This window comes from Polypterus senegalus, chromosome 11 (assembly GCF_016835505.1).
Source record: "Polypterus senegalus isolate Bchr_013 chromosome 11, ASM1683550v1, whole genome shotgun sequence".
In the NCBI taxonomy this organism is placed as follows: Eukaryota; Metazoa; Chordata; class Cladistia; order Polypteriformes; family Polypteridae; genus Polypterus; species Polypterus senegalus.
Genome location: NC_053164.1, coordinates 77,155,542 through 77,176,299, shown reverse-complemented (window position 1 = coordinate 77,176,299; position 20,758 = coordinate 77,155,542). Strand labels below are relative to the sequence as shown.

Sequence of the window (20,758 nt, the reverse complement as noted above, 5' to 3'; positions counted from 1 at the left end):
GAAGGGAGTCCAATCCAGCAGGGATGCCTGCCTGCCACAACTTACATTAGCTAAAGTGAGATGGAGGAATGACTGTCTATTAACATGTTAATATTGTCCTTTATATTGAAAAAATAAGTTTTAAATTATCTTTTTTTCTTTGTAACATGTATTTCTAAGTATTTAAAATGCTCTGACACAATGAAAACTCATCAAGTTTTTGCTTAAATTTATTTAGAACCCAGAGATATTATGAAATTCACCTTACAGATTTAGTATGAATGGAAATGAATTAGTAAAAAAGTTGGTTTAGGAGTTTACCAAGAATGTGTTGTGCACAGCCTATGCTTTTACAGCATTACATGTGGAAACCTGATGTGTGCACCTCTGCTGTTTACATATGATGTCCTTTCAGCCTCATTTGTTTATGATCTTCAGCATGTTCTGAAACAATTTGGAGTCATGTACAACAAGGTCAAATGTAGTGATTTAATTTTGTGAGATATCTGAATAATGGAGGACTCGGTGGAAAACCTTTGTATAGATGAGTTAGTGGCAGCACAGTTTGTATAGTAGAGATATATATCCCTGGCCAAACTTAATAGAGCTGTTATTTCTCAAAAACATAAAACAAAACAGTTTTATTATGCAGTGTAAACTTTACTTTCCAAAAACCATGGAGATATCCTTAGGAACACAGGAACACCTCCTTAAATATACAAAATTAATGGAAGTAAGTTCATTTTTAAAAACCAATTTGTGTAGATTTTTGTTTATATGAGCTTCACCAAAACAAATGATAGTTGGATAAAGAATATTGTGTTTCTTGTATTTTCATTTCCCTTTAACATTATTGTCTACCAGTCAAAACTATTTTTATAACTTTAAAACTTTAAAACATGTCTGCATCCATTGTTAACTTTTTATTAAAATGTCATTGTAAGGTACAGCCAATCCCAGAAACCAGCTCTGAAAGGGATGCACTTGCTCTCTGCATGTACACACACTGACGAACATCATTTGTGCTTGGCCAGCAAAACTTAACATAACAACTTAACAGGAGATGGGAAGAAACTAAAGTACCTAGTGAAAACCCACATGAACATGGAGAGAACATTGGAAACTTCTTACAGAGAATGAACAGGTGAAGAAATCAAACACATTATTGTTTACTCTTGCATCTGCATGCCACCCTAACATTAAGCTAGTTATGTTAAAAATAATTTGTACTTTCACAATGTGAAAGGTTTATTACATCTGTGGAATATTGTCAGACTAGAATGTTATCAGAACTGTCCCAATGATAAATCAACTTTTTATATCAGCCAGTCATGCAATAAAATACCCAAAGTATGAGTAATCCTTTTGATTATAAAAGTGAATTGATTTGTTGTGAACTTTATTCCTGAGCTTGTAATTCAAATATTTATTACTATTACCCTATCAGTTTTGGCTACAAAAGCAGAATCTCTTACTGCAAATAAATATTATTCACTGAAGCAATAGCGTCATTTAGAATTTCAGATTTAAACAAAAGTCAGTTTCACATTTTTTGCTGCAATTGTAAATCATATTTTTTTAATCTTTATTTTTTGTTATTGATAAACTAGGGAAATGCTTTGTGAAAGAAAGAAAAGTATGACTTCTTATCTGAAGTGGAAAGCAAAAATATTAACTTAGACATCTTTCCCTTCATTTGTGGGAAACAATCAAATGTAATCATATGGGCTGATGGTCCAGAGCTGGTTAACTGATTTTATGTCATAAAATGTCATATTTAAAACAAACAGAGAGCAATATGATAAAATGCATTATCATTTTGTATAGTTTCAGATTTAATTTTTCCTCTTTATAGTAAAGTTATGGCTGTTGATAATAGACTCTGAATCAGTTATCATTCATTCAACCATTTAACACCTTGCTATACAATTTGGGTCCCAAAAGAATTTGAGTAGAAAAACCAGTCCAGTTGTTCTCTTAAACAATTAATCTGATCTAATTGTAGTAGTTGCTTTATTTAAAATATCAAACGCTTGTGATTATATCAAGGAACTGTGTTTCCTATTGTAATTTTTTCTTAAAAGCTTCTCTCATCTTAGAACATAACTTGATCATGATGGTTTAAGCTGTTTCCTAAAAAAGCCCTGAAATTAAAGCTGTTAATCGGGTATTAAATTATAAGAGACATACTTTTGCACTTAGAGTAAAGTGTAATACTAGCTTTGTAATACCATTATTATGGTAAATTACAAAGCAAAGCAGCTTTGTAACTTATATTTGGCTGCTAAAACTCAAATAAATTGTTTTTATTAACCCATCCTCCTACAGTATTTGAAACAAGTGACAACAAACAGGATAAACATCTGAATATTAGATATTTAGAAAGTATCTGAATTTCAGTTGAAAATGGGACAAAAATCACATATTGATAATGATTTTAAACTATATTATATGGTGTCTGAGTGGGTTTCCTCCAGGCGCTCCGGTTTCCTCCCACAGTCCAAAGACATGCCGGTTAGGTGGATTGGCGACTCTAAATTGGCCCTAGTGTGTGCTTGGTGTGTGGGTGTGTTTGTGTGTGTCCTGCGGTGGGTTGGCACCCTGCCCAGGATTGGTTCCTGCCTTGTGCCCTGTGTTAGCTGGGATTGGCTCCAGCAGACCCCCGTGACCCAGTGTTTGGATTCAGCGGGTTGGAAAATGGATGGATGGATATATTATATGGAGTCTAGGTGGCCTTGTGAGATATGAGTTATGTTGCCTCACAGATCCAGCATTCTAACTTTGATTAGCAGCCATTGTTTTGGATGTGTTTTACTTGTCTGTGTGGATTTTTTGCCATCTTTGCTAGTTTTCCTCCTGTAATACAGCAACATGTCATTTTAGGTTAACTAAAGATTCTATGTATTGTATGTCCTGTCTATGTGCGGGTGTGGAGGAGTGCATGAGTAAGTTTCTTGATGGACTAAAGCCCTGTACAGGATAGGTTAATGCCTTGTTAGCAACATATGGTCCTGCAACTCTGATCATAAGTTGGATTCAATTTGTTTAAGAATGTTATATTATAATATATATTTCAGTGTCACAACAGAAGTAGTACAGAAAAGGAATTTTTACCCTATGTTTTTGTTTTATGGTGAATATATTTAGAACTAGACAAGACAAATTTTATATATACTGAGAAACATCATTTTCCTGGTAAAACATTTTCAAACCTTTTTAATCCAAATTAGCATCTTGGGGGTCCAAAGCCTACAGCACAAATCCACATTTAAACTGGTACCAATCGACTTAACCTGCATGTCTTTGGGAATGTTTTAGGAAAACTGGACTACCCAGAGGAAAACCCACATGGAGGAACATACTAACTCCACACAACTGGTTATGAAATCCAAAATCAGGATGCTAGATCGATGAAGCAGCAACACCACCCCTTTTAATATTTAATATTCTTTTAAAACAGCAAATTTCATTCACACTTGCTTAGGAAATTCCTGGTATTTTACCTGTTTTTTTATTCTTTACATCATTCACACTTAATACATTAGTAAATCATAGGGAGTAATTATTATTTTATTAAATGCCAAAAGTGATTCTACTTCATTGGGCCCTTGAGCAAGGCACTTAACCTGCAATTTCACCATCATGGGTACGATGTTGATCTGCATCCAGACCTACATGTAGGCCCTCCAACCTGCAGGGAAAAACCTGGGAGTTGTTGGCAGAATTGGCACTCCAGCCGTCATAAAAAAAACTCACATTGGTTTATCTGAACTCGTGTGATGATGAGGTATCACCCGTTGCAGGGCTGCACTCGGGTCCTAATCTGGGATCCTGAGTTGGTTTGTCAGTGTGTGCTCCTAACCTCTCTCTTATCCAGATCTGGTTACTTACTGCATTGTACCTAATGCTTTTATTATAGGCTCTGACACATTTCAACCTGAATTGGACTAATTGATTGAAAGAAAGTTATGTTATAATAGAAGGTATTGCAACTAGTAGCAGAGTATTGCATCGTCTGTGGAGGATTTTCATTTCCAGGGCTGAATCATATGACGAGGTAAAAGTCCTGGATAAACTAAACATCTACTCAGGACTGTAACAGACTGAGGGGCGCTAAAATGAGAAATATAGTTATTTTAATAATTGGATATTTCAAACAATATGTGCAGTATTCACAAGACCTCCAAAGGCTGGTTGTCTCACATCCCATTAACTTGAATATTAATATCTGTAGAAAACAATGAACTACTGTTATACACAAGGTTTAATTAAATATAGACAACAGCAAAAACAAGCAAAGTTGACCTTAAGACCGACAGAACAGCTAGCACATTATTGCCCAAAGAAAACCAGAAATGAAAAAAATGATACTACAGTATTTTATCTTTCAAAAACTAAACCCCAGTGGTATTACATATTGTATGATATTGAAACTCCATTAATACTAATAGAAAACACACACTACCTGTTTTTATGGGGTTTTTATGTTTAGTAAAATTTGTAGGAGATTCGGTGTGCAGCGTGCATAAACATTTTCACCATAATATGACCTGAAGGTTTAGGGTTTATTTTCAGTTTTTAGACAGCTTGGAAGCTTTTTACAGTATTTAAATCTATGAACAGATTTAATACTTTAAATTTCATTCACTATGAAAGTAGGCTTTGTCTTTGGCTTGGTGTGTGTGTGTGTGTGTGTGTGTGTGTGTGCGCGCACACGTGTGACTATAACTTGAGGTGGACTGGTGTTCTCATGCTAACAGATTAGGCTCCAGCTATACAGTATACAAAGTGAGGTTTTAAAGTATTTTTATGAGTCAGTTGCTAAAGTCCCATTGCTTGTTCATTAAAGTCCTAGTGTGGAATGCATCAGGTAGATTATCTCTGGTAAACAAATTTGTTTTAACAAATGGCTGACTTTGAAATTTCAATGAAACAATCTGGACTTTGGAAGCCACGTATCACCAATACAAATTCCTGTGCTGTTTAGTCAGACATGTTTCTGATTTACATGTGCTAAAAAGGATCGATCTATCTATCTATCTATCTATCTATCTATCTATCTATCTATCTATCTATCTATCTATCTATCTATCTATCTATCTATCTATCTAAAACAAGGCACATATTATTTTTAAAATATATTAAATAAATTAGTTTATATATTATATTATAGCATAAAGAGATTAACCAATAAAATTATTACAAAAGACAGTCAAATAGACAGGCTAGTATGCATGGACAGAACAGATGGCTATAGAATATATTTGTCCTAATATTTTCTTATATAGGTGGCTACAGTGATCATTGAATGAGCTGATTCAACAGTATTTTAAAATCCAATTCTGAAGAAAAAAAACTCATACTGTCAGAAGAAGGTCGGCAGGCAGATATGCAGGCAAATATATACACATATTTATGAACAAGGACTACATGATACCTTTCAATCTCAAAATGACAAAAAAATCCAAGGCAAAATATACGCATTTATTGTGTTTTAAATGAAGAACAAAACAGTTATCATTATTTGAATAATAATGTGCAATTTTGGCAAACTTAACAAAACTCACAATAATTATGATAATACTTATCATGGATATTTGTGCCATTTATAAATGTTGACAATGAATACAATATTTTAATACAATGAGTTATTCAAACATTGATTGGGTATATGGGTATATAAGTTATATTGACCTTTTATTGGCAAAATTTTTCTTCCATATTTCAACATATTTCATTCTACCTATTTAATATTATTTTGGCATTTTTTTTGTAATTTACCATCTCACTGACTTTCAGTAGTAAAGAACTCAAATTACATTTTTTCACTCTGTATATTTACTTTACCTAACCATTTAAATTCCAAACTCCAAACTTCCTGACGTTAATTTTTTTTTTTCTTACAAATTTTACCATTAGGCCTATTGGCTGCAGTACAGTAATTTAATAAACCTACAATAAAGTGCTATTAAAATGCATTACTTAAAAATAAGGAAACAAGTGCAGGTTACTGATTTGAGATTAATTATCAAATTATTTTGAATAGCGTGACTAGTTAATATAGAATTTCTATATTTACCTTACATTTAAATTAACTAAATTTTAAATAGAATGAGTAAATAATCATAAAAATGTACAGTAAGTGATTTTTTCTTGTATTTGTTTCTTTAATAATAGTTTATTGCTTTCATTTTCACTCTCTTATGCATTTATTTTTAATATTCTTTACAAGTAATACTATCACAAATTTGTGTTTTCTGTGTTGCTCTCTGTGCTACTTTGGATTTTACAGTCAGCTTTACACTCTGAGCCATCTTTCAGTAAAGATCTCTATGTAAAAATACATTGAGCTGAAAATGGCTCAAACAACATTCTGAAAATCAGTTCAAAATGAACATTTATTAATAAGAAAGGTGCCCCAAAGGTCTTGGCTCTTAGGAAAAAAGAAATTAGACACTTAGTGTTAAACAAATGTTTTTTTCTTATTTATTTAATTACTTATATATCACTATTTTTTGCCTCATTTTAAGATCCCTTCCTCCTACAGTCCTAAACAAACATTTTTAAACTAACTAATGTAGTGTTTTCTGTAATCATTAGATGTCAGGGCAATACTAGGAGAAATTAATGAAATGTGGAAGACTTCGACAGTTTTCTATCTATATTTATTTGTTAAGGAATGTTCCAGTCTGAAAAAAAGAACATGTTTATCTAATTAGCACACAATTTGATGAATAAAGTATACATTAAGAATTTTGGGACACTTATACAGTAAGTGCATTTAAATTAGATGTATTATACAATGTTTTAAATAATAAAACAATTTAAATTATTTTACACATATACAAAAATAACCCTTTATACTCCTAATAACACTGTATTTTCTGGTTTAGAACTTTTGTTCACTTTTGGTCAAAAAGCAGTCTTAAGATTGCAATAAAATGTCATAAGAATGCCTGGCCCAAACAAGGAGCACAGCTCCTCTCACGACACTGGCTGCTTAAGTTATTACTTTCATGCTTTTTCTGCTATTCTGTGGATAAAATCAATTTAAACCTCTCTTTCTCCAGTCTGCCAGGGAAGCACACTAATACTAACCTAAAGACTAACATCAGTGCAAACAAATATCTGTAGTTCTACCCAATAGATGTCCATTGTGCCAAACATACTTTGATCATTAAGTGCCCTGTTGGCAAATATTTCAGAGGATGAAAGAAAACATTTTTTTTTATACAAAGTGTGGTAAACATTTCTGTTCTATGATATTGCCCTACAATTGGACATCAACCCTAGCTGTAAAAGTAACCTTTGCTACTCTGAAGATACTTGTACTGTTCCATCATAAAGTTGTGACTTCCGCAGTACATGCTACTCTTCTAAATAAGATAACAATAGTGGATTGTTGTATACTCTTATAAACACACCTAGAGCTCAGCTGTATAAAATAATGGGTCTTCAGTTGGTTGTAGTTTTGTAAAATGTTCTGCTGTCAGAGGACATGTTCTGCAATACAGACATATTAACATTTTCAATTTTGTGAGCTAATTTAATAGAATTGGTAACCACCTTATATCAAAAGAAATATTAATTTCCCTCAGCATGTCTGTTTCTTGTTTCTCTACTTGAACACTTTGTACACTTAGAAACAACTTAGTAATACCTTCCGTGGAAAAAGGCCTTTTTTATATAGTTGAGGGCCAATTACATGTATCTTGCACTTGTGCAGTTTTATTTAAACTATTTTTTAAGTATTGTACTTAGTTAATACAAACACAATGAGAGGCTTACTGTGTTAGGTAAGTGAATACAATGTATAATTATGAATATTTAAATAGTGAATGTTAAAATAGTATGTCTATGAAAATTCAAAGAATAGTAGATTTACAGTATTTCGTGGTGGCTCATGAGTTTTCGGGAATATTATCATTATGAGTCAGTTCCATCTCCCTCTGACTTGTGAACACCATCCATAAATAATAGCAAATAAAACCGTACTGTAGTGATGATCACATCTGGTGAACAACTTGTTGGCAGATTTTTTTAAGGCTTTGATTACAGGGTATTCTACATTTTTATAGGTACAGTCAATCTTATCTTTAATCATGGCAGAGAGATCCCAGCTGCATCTTTCTCAGATGGCGTCTAGTGGTAATCCACAATAGCAGAACTTGGCTTTGATGATGAGGACGTTGGTGATACGACTATCGGGGTGATAGTCACACTGTAAAGATTGGCAATGAAGGTCTCCCAGCCTCTCCTGAAGGCTCTGTCTATTGCCTGAAAGACAATAGCATGTAAGAAAATAAGTTAGAATTACATACTGTATATATTCACATACATCTGCATAATAGTGATCATTTCTTTTGTACATTTTAAAAAAGAAAAATGTATCTTCTATTCAGCTCACTCTGTGTTCAGGTTTTCTTAGTGTAGTTGGCAGTGGATCATAGAAATGGACAGACCAGACTAACCTATCCCTAGATTCTGTCTTCAGGGATTTCTGAGAACTTCCTAGGTCTTCCCAAGTTATCTATGAAATGTCTTCTATGTATTTTGAGTCTGATTGCTTCATGATCGTACTGTCTTATTTGGCTCAGTTTAGTAGCATGTGGAGGAGAAAAATATCTACTCTAAGGTCATACTGTATTGCCTTGCTTATTAAAGATTTAAATATATTACCTGATCAAGGACATTTAAATAACACATAGCACTATTATGTTTATTAATAGAATATTATATAGTAATTACAATTGATGTTTAATCTAATGAACATGTTTTAAGGATTAAATGACCTAGTTCACCTTACTGTATGTATATACAAAAGCTCCATTTACTTTCTGGACAGTCTTTTATAAAATAATTGTATAAAAACTATTATCTCCAACCAGGAAATAAAACACATTATTTAATAATGTTTTTTCTCTTTCCTAATGTACATTTGCTTAAAGGAAATATTGTTTCAGTTTTCATCACTAATATCTAGAGGCACTCAGTAACTGTTTGAGTAATTACTGCAGGTAATGTGTGATAAGTTTGGAAGTATTTATTAAGATAAACTATTGCACATTCACACCAAATTTAATAACGAAGTTGGGGAGTAGCTAACCAAACACATGGATTTTGCATTTTTTTCTGTCCTACCAATTCATCTGAAGTATATTCAATACTGTAGGTACAGCTGGCACTATATGAATAATATATATATGCAGACTGATATTTTAGAATATCTTTATTGAAACCAATGAGACTAATGGCTTTGCATTATCAGTTTTTTCAATACTATGTTGTTTGCAGTGGTTAGCGCTGTCTGAAATCCTAACTCAGCCATTCTGTGTTCACTATACATGTATTTTACTTTTGACATTTTCCCAACATTTCCCAAAAAGGGGTTTGTTGGATAATTTGATTTCACTGACTGTGTGTATGTGTTTTTCAGTGTGTCCTGTAAATGACAAGCACCAAGCATTCAGAAATTGATGGATGGATAGATGGATAAACTGGTAGATTTTATTCATGTGTGCTTTCCCCATTAAGATATGTATCAATATCTTATTTACAACTTTATTTCTTAAAATAAAAGCAGTAACAGCTATTTAATTAAAATTAAATACTTAATATGTAAACTATTTTACTGGAACTGGAACTGGAACTATTTACTGGAAAGGAAATCATAGTCAGCTGTTTTTATGTACAATAACAATATAAAACATGCTTTTAAATAAAATGATTGCATCATATTAATTTAATTTTGATGTTTATATCTCACATACAAAAGTTGTGGTTGTGTGATTTATGGATTCTAAATTGACCTAGTGATTATCAAGCTCCGCTGATTTGTTCATTACATTTAATTCTGCCAGGGTAGGCATTGCCTTTTTAAATATGGGTTCTTCTTAAACTGAAAAACCTGACATTATATTCTCGAACACTTCTTAATCCAGTTTTGGGTCACAGGGGGTGGAGACCTATCCAGATGACATTAAATGCAAGGCAAGATGCCAGTTCATCTTAGGGCCCAGTCAAGTGCACATGAACACTCACATTCATGGTTCCAAAAAATTAATTGGTGGATCGGTCGATAGTTGCCTGAGTGGATGAAGGATTTTTAGAAAAAGTTTAAGACCCAAGGGCATATTGGTATATTTTACTGTATTGTCATAATATTTAGCATTTTATCATAATGCTGTTGCCAGTATCAAAATTGCTAAATTGTTCTATGTATGGAGCTTGCATGTTTGTTTTGTGTTAAGCATCGGAAATCTGCTACTTAGGTTGAAAGATAGGTAATTCAAATGATTGCCAATTCTGAATTCCCAAAGTGTGTGCTGTGCATTTGTTTATACTGTAGTTTATGTGATGCCATGTCTCCTCTATATTTATAACTAGCTGCATTACCTGGCTTTGCCCAGGAAATTGTGTAAGACAATGGGCATCGATTATAGTACCAAATGTTAATTAAGTGTATCAGAAATACTGTTACCAAAGGCTAATATTGGAAGACAGTGTAGTTAAGGCTTTGGATCTAGGACTTCAAACACTAAGGATGTTGTGACTATGAGCAAGTCAGTTCACTTGCCTGTGCTCACATTGGAAAAACAAAAGAAATGTAACCAGATGTTGAAAGTTGCCTTGGATAAATGCATCAGTCAAATAATAAGTAATAATATTACTAGGTCACTGGAGCTGCTTTTCTTAAATATGCTATACACAATTGGCCATGAGTAAAACATTTCCATATTACATTAATTCCTGCTTTTCCTAGTGTGTTGGCTTTTGTTGATGATCATTACAATTTTACAGAAAAAGTGTATTTTTTTGAAATGCAACATTTTATCAGTAAGAATAATGTGAAATTTGAGTATATATTGTAATGAATGCAGTGTAAATATTTTTTGGGGTTCGAGCCAATGGCCTCTATGTTATAAATCAAAACACTGGAAATATTGTAATGGGCTAAGAACTATTTATGTCAAGTTTTTACCTTCCATTAGAAGGAGGAAGATTACCACTCAGATGTTTTGCCTTGGACCACACCTGAAATACCTCTGCACCCTTCGCCGCTATTCTGATCCTGGAGCATGCCATAGTCTTCTTTGCAAAATGCTCCAGTGTCTTGGCCATGCCATGAATGTCATTGTACCCCATTCTTCTAACATTAATCCCTCAGGTCTGCTCTGATGTTCCAGCCTTTGAGCACTGCTGCTTCCTGGAGAATGTTCCACTTGAAAATATTGCTGCACAATAATTATGCGAATTGATTCATTAGCTTGAACAAATTGGGTTATTGGAAGTATTTCAGGAATGATAAAATACATGAATGTCCTGTGTGATGTTGTCATCATTTTTTGTTTCACTGAGTGATGGACAATTCATGCACGATTTGTTCAATTTGAGTGACTCTTTTCAGTGAATCATATGAACCAATTCCATAAGCATAAATAAATTGCTTCAGTGGAGCTAAATGGGAGTGCTAGATCAAAAGGGGTAGAGGATTAGGGCAAGAGAGACATATACTTGCATTTTTGTGCAGTCTTCTGGATGTCAATATTTGCATATGTCATAGCCCTATGTGTTATGCTGATGTATTAGCGTGATGAGGTAGGAGTGTGGAACATTTCTCCTATAGAAATTCAAGTGCCACTATTTATACCTGACATTTCTCATTTGGAGTTTGCAGCACTGTGATTTATTGGAATGGTGGGGGGTTGTTAATGGTGGTCAGTTTTAAGTGCCTCAATGAGAGGATGGAGGTCTACGGAATACAATAGAAAACCTAGATGAGTGCCAGTACACATTTAACAGTGCCAGTACAGAAATGCAAAATACAAAGTATGTTAACCATTGAACTTTGTTAGACTTTCTCTTTTCTTTTAACAATGTGATCATGTCTCTTTTTTCCTGTCTAGGACACCACCACTTCTTTAGCCATTCATTGACCCTATTGGCTAGTGGTGCTGCTCACATGGCTCGTCAGTTACTTCTTTGTTTTCATAAAGCCAGTTCTCAGTGCAGCAAAGAGCAAGTACTTAGCATAAAATTAGTAAATATCAAAAAATTAAGAATTTATTGACAAATAAAAAACGTGTCGGATAATTTTATTTTTCCGATAACATACCAAAATGTCAGTCAAAACATTTTTGAGATTTTGGTGTATTTAGTATTTCTGTTGCTGGGTTTTTTTGCCTCTAAATATTTATATGTTGAAAAATCCTTTCTTAGTGGATACCTACTGGACTAGATATACCTTCTTGCCAAATTTCTGCTTTTTGCTAAATGGGAAATAATGTTTTTGTTGATGAGTGTGAGAATGAGTCAGTCACTCAGTCAACTTTGTATATGACTAATAATACTTGCTGAATTAGAACTGTATTAGGAAATAGTATCCTGTGATGAATTGGCACCTTATCTAGCATTGGCTACATTGATACTGTTAGATTCATAGACGAATGAATAATTATTGAATATCATGTCTCAAAACATCATTATCACTCATCATGTTTACAATAACATTTTTAACTTTTTAAGGCTAGTAATTGGGCAGCACTTCTCTTAGCATTTTCTGATTGTTGCTTTATCTATTATTAGATTTTGCTTTCAAGAAAATTCTCTTTGGTACAATATAAAGGTCTACACTAAATATTCCATAATATTTTTAAATATTAATGGATTTCAGCATATAGTCTTATTTTATTAATCTTACATGTGTCCTACCTGTCTATATTGTTTCATTGTGCTTCTTTTAGCCATTCTGGTGTCTTTTTCTTCAGCTTTTCTGTGCTTTCTCTTGTCTATAAGAATGAGGTTGTCATCTTCTACTATTTCACATTGAAAGGCTGGCTCCTCTGGTAAATCTTGATGGGCAACTGTGGGTTCAACAGATGTTTCTGTTGTGATCACATTTTTCTCTCTTTCTTTTAAATATTTGTCACTGTCCTTCTTTCTTTTACTGCAGCGCCGAGAAGATTTCCTTTGCAGGAGAGATTTAGTTCCATCAGCATCTGCCATTCCAGAATTAAAATCAAAAACACCAGTCTCGCTGCCTTTCTTTGGGGACTGCTGCCCAGCTTCTGTTTGATGGAAATTTTCTTCTGGAACTTCTGCTTCCTTAAGCCGTCCATAAAGTCCATTTGACTGGTCCACAAACTTAGGGGATCTGGGATATTTTCTGGAGTTTTTACCAATTGTCATGATTATCTGTCTTCTGGAATTGTCCCAAACTGAAAATAGAAAAATAATATAATATAATATAATATAATATAATATAATATAATATAATATAATATAATATAATATAAAACTAGGGGGCTCTGCCCCCTGCTCGCTTTGTTCTTCCACCCCCTTGTTTGGTTTACCAGATATACAATTTAAAGAAATTGTTATTTTCATGGGAATTGTTATATATGCATTATTTTCAATTTTACTTTAAAACTTTTGTAAAAACAATACTTGTCCTTTATTTACGGCCCCGGGCGTGGTTACATCTCCTTCTTGCAGGACGTATAATGCTGCTTGTGTTGTGAAGGGGGGGGTGGCTGAATGCACGCTAAGGAGATACCGTCGGATCATCTGCTGCCTTTCTACTGCTGGCGAGCTGCCTGTTCTGCTTGTCGCATGTTGTTGTTTTAAGAGCTGGGAGCACATAATGCGTCTGCCAAAAGCAATCCAACAACTGCTAGGTTAGATGTCCGTGGATTTGTTTTAAATGATGGCTCACTGCCTTGTCTTGCATGACGTTGTAAAAACAATACTTGTCCTTAATTTCCAGCCCCAGGTGTGGTTAGATCTGTTTCTTGCAGGACATATAACGCTGCTCGCATTGTGAAGGAACAAACTGTTGCGCTGCCAGTCTATCATTTTAAAGCATGTACAGCCGCTGTCCTTTTTGCCACTGCGTGTCTCTTCTGCTCGCGTTGTGATCGCTTCTCTGTGATCATAAATATACACCTGACCAAATTGTGTTTTCTTTGAAATTAAACTTGTCATTGCTTTAACTGTTGCGGGACTACAGATTCTCATAGCGTATGGCCAATTATTGTGTAAATCTATGTTTTATGCATTGAATGATCATATTCTTTACCTTTCTCTGCATGTGTATCGCGCCAAAGTTTGTTTGAACCTTTCAAATTCCACTCCTTTCATAACCTCTTATCTGCCTTTTTTTCTCTCCAACGCTTTTGGGTCTCTTTTCTCCGTGCTGCTCTTTCTTCTTTGCTTAGTCGTTGATGCTTCATCTAGAACATATTGTCCTTATAAGCTTTATATGTGCTGTGAGCACAGGATCTGTGTGTGCTATGTGCCTTTACATGACTGAGTGTTTTGCTGGCTGTGCTCTTATTTGATATTGCTTGCGTCTCACGGGTCTTTTAAGTGTCTTCTGAAAAGTTCCGAGAAGATCACGTCTTGTCGCCTTGCTTTTCTTTTCCAGGATTTTTTTTATAATATAATATAATATAATATAATATAATATAATATAATATAATATAATATAATATAATATAATATAACTGTAAAATGGGTGACATGGTGGTACAGTGGTAATGCTTCTGTCCTTCAACATGGAGACTGGAGTTCATGTCCCAGGTGTTCCCTGCTTGAAGTTTGCACGTTCTCCCCATATTGGTGAAGTTTCCTTTGAGTTTCTTCCCAAAGACATACAGATTAGGTGAACTAGTGTTGTTAAATTTGCCTGAGAGTATGTGTTGACCTTAGAGTATTGCTCTGTTCATGAATTGTTTCTGGTTCCCCACAATGATATCCTGGATAAGGGGGTTAAGAAAACAGATGGATGGATTGATATTGCGCAGCATTCACCCAGTAATTGGTACAACGGAATCACAAATTCCATGGTCTCAATACTGACCTGGTTACTACCTCTGTAGAGTTTGCATGTTCTTTCTGTTTTTGTATTGTTTCTCCTCTGTGTACTCCATTTTTTCTTCCTTCATCCCTAAGACATGTAACTTGGGCTTATTCACGACTCTAAATTGGGCCTGTGTAAGTGTATGTATAAGCATGTCAAACAATGAAGTAGTGTCACATCCAGAATGATTTATCAAATTATGTCCAGTGTTGTTGGGTTGACCCTAAACTAGATAAAGGCATGATAAAAACAATGCATAGTGTATAATTTTTGCATCAACTAAGAGTTAATACTAAGCAAAGTTCAATGAACTGTGACCTTGGTGTTTATTTAGACAACTTGTTTTTAACTAAAGGGACACCTGTGGACCACACATCACATACATATACCTTAGAGTCTAAGCACTATTTTATACTTTTGCTAAATTAAAATATCAAGCTTATTTCTGGAAAATCATGTAAATCATATAGCTCATGTAAACCACACTCCTTCATTATATCTGAGATATGTTTGAGGGTATAAATTATTTAAAGGGGGAAAAAGTTTTTTATTGATGACTTGAACTGAGTTTTTGTTCATGTGCAAAATTAGTAGTATGACTTGTTTGAAATAAACATTTAACTGGTTTGGAGTTTTAAGGATGGAGTTAGAAATGTTAAAATAATAAATATAAAATTAAGAAAATTCAAACAGACAAATCAGGTGTGAATGTCTATCAACCTTTGTTCTCTCCTAGGGAGAAATTCAAAGGCATACTGGAGTGGAAAGTCATCAATGCTAGAAACCAAATATCCTTAAAAATAAGGAATATTGGGTTTTTTTCATACATACTGTATTTTCTGCTTTTTGGGACCTAAGTTTGCAGAACTACATTTTTTTTAAATAATCAATGCATCCAAACATTTACAGTTTATACAAGAGACTTTGTCTATGTCTAATATGCATGACCAATTAGTTAAAATAAAAATAAACAAAGAAATAAACAATTAAATAGATAGATCAACAAACAAATAAATAAGTAAATAAATAAATAATGCTTGCAAAATTCCTCCTTGAGATATGTTTAAGTTTGTACTGCAGAACACTGCACTCCCTTCTAAACAAGTTCATCTAACTCATTTTGTCTTTACTTCAGTAGTGATTTTAGGAAGCTAATCTTGGCACACTGAAGGATGAAACATGTCTGTGTTGAAATGTTATGAGTATATCCACCTCCTCAGTTTTCTAACTTGCTTATTCCAATACAGAATCAAAAGGAGCCAGAGCCTATGGAAGCAATATGCTGCACAGAAGAAGTATAAAAAGAGAACACAAAAACTCCACACCTCAACCAACAATTAAACGGAGTATCTGTGCCACTGCTTCGCTGAAAGACTTGTATGAAAAGGTATTCAAAATGAGCAAAATTAATTTAATGGTTCAGTTTTAATTAGGTCAGTTTCTTTAGGGGAGGCACAGGAGCTTGCTCCATGAGAGTGGGCTAAAATTCCAGCCTGGTCACTGTGTTTTTTCATGCTCTAACCATGAGTTTGTGAATTTTTCCCCATATGTCAAATGCCAAATACACTAAAGACATGCTTGTCCTTATATAAGACCCTGAATTATATTGAAAATGTCATTAATGTGCCACAGTTCAAAATATCTGTTCATCTATACTTAGTAAAGAGGTCCAAAAATTCTGCTGATTTATTACATGCTGTATTTAAAACTAAACAGATTGTAGACATGATTCAAGTGAAATGTATGTACCATTCTGACTAAAACGAAGATGTATATTGGGTATATTAAATAGACAGCCATTAAAGAAACTATGACTAAATAAAAAAAAATACAAAACATCTGTAAAGTCTGTACAATATCACATTCACCCTGATGTGTAATGTCTCCCTGCCCAACTGCAGACAAGTATCAACAGGCTACAGGCACTTAGCAGAAATGGATGTGTGCTTTAAGTGTTATAGTAAAATCCAAAAATATGTAATTCATTTAAGCTAGAAAACAAGATCCTGTTTTAAGGAAGAGGAGGTGAAACTTAAATAAGGAAACAAGACTAATTAAACATAAAAGCACATTATATTTTTGAAGATTGTTTTAGAAGACTGATAAAATGTAATGTGTGAAACACAGTTACAGCCAGACAAAACTTTTCAATAATAGTAAAACTAAATGAAGTATTTTTAAGTTCTTTAAAATTCCTGCTTTGCATGTGTGAGAATGGTCATATGTGATAATGGAACAACTGCCAGTAAGAAAAGCAGTTTTTTTAAATTAAAATGAAGATGGGCTAGTTTGCATTGTGTTTTAGCAGGCATCTTTAATTAATTAAGGAGGATATAAGAACTGGAAAAATATTTATGCGCAAAAAAGACACAGTATCATTAATCTCAAGTTGGGTACTATGATGTTGTAGTTTTCGTGTTCTTCCGGTGTCTGTGTGAATTCCACTCTTGTATCCCAGTTTTCCTCCCTGATCCCAAACATGTGCATGTGTAATGTTAATTGACAACTTAACTTGGACCCTGTATGAGTGTGCCTTGTGTCCAGCTAGTGCTTAGGCTCAATACAGTCTTCTTCAGTCTTTGCTAAGCAGGGGTTAATTCATTTTAAATTGTACACTGAGCACATCTTTCTTAACTTATACTGTCACAAATCTTCCCTGAAATAGACCCTACATGTAGGAAATGCAGTCCCATGCACACCTACATTGGCTACATTTATCAAATCCTTCCAGAATTACCAGAGGTTTTTACCTTCTAACAGTTCTTTTCAGTGTAATATCAGATGGAATGCCATTTTACAATGAACAAAGTGTGATAACATTTTTTACACTATTAATGTATTCATTAGAATAAGCCTAGCACTTTTTTTGAATTTACAATGAAAAAAAGGTATAATCTAATACTTAAAACTATCAAAATCAAATTCACAATTTTGGATTACAAAACATATTAGTGTGTATTAGTCCTTTGACAATACCATTCTCAAGTAACCTTAAAACTAAGTGCTGACCAAACTGAATAGCACTAAACTCTCCAGTCAGCATAGCAGTATGAGTATGATGATCTTATTTTTCTTTACTTTTTATTTATATTGATTATGGGTTAGAAGATTGCGTCTGAAGTTGAAAGTTTAGTACACTGTATAGAGAAAATTAATTAATTTTATCGAAAATACTGATTGATAATTTCTATAACAAATTGCACTTTTTCAGAATATTAGCAATGGAACCACATCTGCTAAAGTTAAAATAAACTTGTCTTTATATTCTGATCATGTTCAAAGTTTGTCATCCAGCATTTTGTTATAAAGTCATATTATTTTACCTTTTTATAGATTGTACATATCAAATAGTAAATAAATTTACCATCTTCAAAACTTTACATTTTTGTATTTTTGTTGTCCATACAATTACTGATAATAAACTTGGTTATACAGCAGCAGAACATATCTAGGCCACACAGAACTACAGGTACATTTTTCTTTTTTAGGTTTAAAATTCACTGTTCAACTTATTTATGAAATTTAAGCAAAACAGGAGCTTAAAGAAAAGAAGTTTTACAATAAAAAGTTTTATTCAGGTAGCAGCAACTTCTTATTAATTTCCTGAAATTAAACTACAACAAAATGTAATACTACTCACTGTGGAATGACCTTTGAAAGATGTTCTTCAGTATTATTTCATGGAAGATAAAAAAGATATCTTTTAGGGATAAAAAGCCAGACTCACCTTTAAAAAGAGTGTCTTGATTACTGGGTTTGTCTCTGAGCAGTCAGCCAAACCTACTCGGGTACTCAAAATGAAATGCTATCACTCCTATTTGCTGCTGCACACTGCAACATACCCAAAGGTCGCTTTAAGGTTCCAGGGCAACCCTGCTCCTCCCATGAGCTAACTGCTGTGACTAAATTACCAGCAATCTTGATTACTACGTGTGCAGCTCTGACTTCCAACATCACACAGAAGCACATACACCTTGGCCTCACATATTTGTTACCATATTTTGTAGGGAAGGGTAAATTGTCTGTATCATCATGGATACATTAATTTTTGATTAAACTCAAGAAAAAGAACAATAAAAGAAAAGTAATTCTTTGTACCTGTATATAAAATATGGAACTATGTTTGTTCAATAAATGAATTATTTTATGGATATTTGTAAATGTTACACTTGAACTGGTTCTACAAATATGTATTTATTTATTTATATATAATATCACTGAAACAATCTGGACTTTGGAAGCCACATATTACCAATACAAATTCCTGTGGTGTTTAGTCAGACATGTTTCTGATTTACATGTGCTAAAAAGGATCTATCTATCTATCTATCTATCTATCTATCTATCTATCTATCTATCTATCTATCTATCTATCTATCTATCTATCTATCTATCTATCTATCTATCTATCTATCTATCAGAAATGACATACACATGCAGTTTAACAGTTAATAACAGGCATATTCAGTTAATTTGAAAACAAATATAGAATAGAATCAGTAACACATTAAGAGACTAATAGACAAACATGGTAACAGTAAACCATTAGAGAGACAGTGGCAGGCAGGCTGCCAAACATACACAGAACTGATTTCACAGCTAAACTCTATGTTGAGGCTAATCTTTTTGTTATTATATGATGACACTGAGTGCCGGGAGAGCTGAATCAACAATATTTAAAAAAAAAGGTAAAGTGCAGAGCTGAAGGACAAATCTGATACTATCAGCAGCACAATGCTACATTATTATAGCTGGCAAAAACATATATTTATATCTGTGGGTAAAAGGTCTACGATACTCTGCAATGTCAAATATTTTAAACATAAGCACTACCTAGTTGTTTAATGAAATTCTTTACAGGCTAAAGCTGTGGAAATGAAACAGATGGAGCTTCTGACCTGTTCTCTTTTATCAGCGTCGTCCTTTTCTTCAGTATAAGCCAAGGCTGAGCAGTCAGACTCAGAGCAGTTAAGATTCCAGATTATGCAAGAAAACCTCTAAATGTGAAGAGGTGTATGCCTGTTGCTTAAGTGCGGGTTGCTTGAACATCATCACATGAGATGGATTAATACTTTCTGTCTCTCTCTGTGGTTTGGCCTTTTTTCCTCATGAATCACTCTTCTTCCTCTTTTGGCCTTTTCGAAAGGCAAGTGAATCTTGAAAGAGCTCTGATTAGATAGCTGCTTTAGACAGGAACAGCAGTTTTTTTCTTGCATTCACAGTTTCAGCAATGTAGGGCAAATGGCTGAATAATCTGTCTCCATAGATGAATTAATGAGGCTTCTTTTAGGAATATTAAGATACATTTTAAAGCAGTTGAGAACGGGAATTCTTATTGTAAAACATATAATGGATCAAGTTTTTGAAACTGATCAAAAATGTACATTCCATATAGCACCTTTCATGGTAAATACCACCACAAAGCTCCTTAGATGAGCATTTTAATATTTTTCTACAAAGTTGCAGTATGTATTTTAGAATTGAGTGTTAGTAGGCTTGCTAAAGTTGTGTTTTGTTGTACCATGAACACCCACTTTTTTATTCATTACATTTAAAGCTGCAGTTGTTCTAAAATTCAGAATTTGAGAAATACTGTATGTACATATGAAATTAGAAAAATGTCAGTAAGCATGAGACATTAATGTGTCTTAGTCCAGCTATTAGCTTTTTCATGTTTAGCAAACTGTAAAAAAAAACAAACTAATTTGAAGTTGTTTATACTCATATTGACAAATGTAGATGTTGTTATTTTGATCATTATCAATAGTTTTATGAAGTAAAATTTAGATTTGATGCAATTTTATAATTAGTAGCACTAAAATACTGCCGTTATTACATGTCTGAAAAGCTTCATCTTATTTTGGCCTCTTAATATGCTTAAGTGACAGAGATTGAGTGTACAATTAAATAATACCTACT

The 20,758-nt window shown here is 33.5% G+C and overlaps 1 protein-coding gene across 3 annotated transcripts; it reads right to left on the bottom strand.

Moving 5' to 3' along the window:
* Positions 1-5,442: 5,442 nt before the first annotated feature.
* On the bottom strand, positions 5,443-19,995 carry sb:cb1058 (uncharacterized protein LOC394209 homolog). Of its 3 annotated transcripts, none has more exons than XM_039769070.1 (3): positions 19,738-19,995; positions 12,691-13,196; positions 5,443-8,256 (listed from the first exon to the last, which is right to left on the bottom strand). In XM_039769070.1, the coding sequence occupies exons 2-3, from the start codon at positions 13,165-13,167 to the stop codon at positions 8,122-8,124; spliced, it is 612 nt and encodes a 203-aa protein (XP_039625004.1). In that variant the 5' UTR covers positions 13,168-13,196; positions 19,738-19,995; the 3' UTR covers positions 5,443-8,121. The 3 variants fall into 3 exon arrangements, with proteins under 3 accessions (XP_039625004.1, XP_039625003.1, XP_039625005.1); XM_039769069.1 differs by lacking the exon at positions 19,738-19,995 and adding an exon at positions 18,567-18,717; XM_039769071.1 differs by lacking the exon at positions 19,738-19,995 and adding an exon at positions 18,480-18,549.
* Between the last annotated feature and the right edge of the window lie 763 nt (positions 19,996-20,758).

Coding starts and splice junctions, on each gene's coding strand:
- sb:cb1058 (XM_039769070.1), bottom strand. CDS start 13,167: ATGACAATTGGTAAAAACTCCAGAAAATATCCCAGATCCCCTAAGTTT. Junction 8,257..12,690: donor CAATGAAACAATATAGACAG/GTAGGACACATG, acceptor ATTGTCTTTCAG/GCAATAGACAGAGCCTTCAG.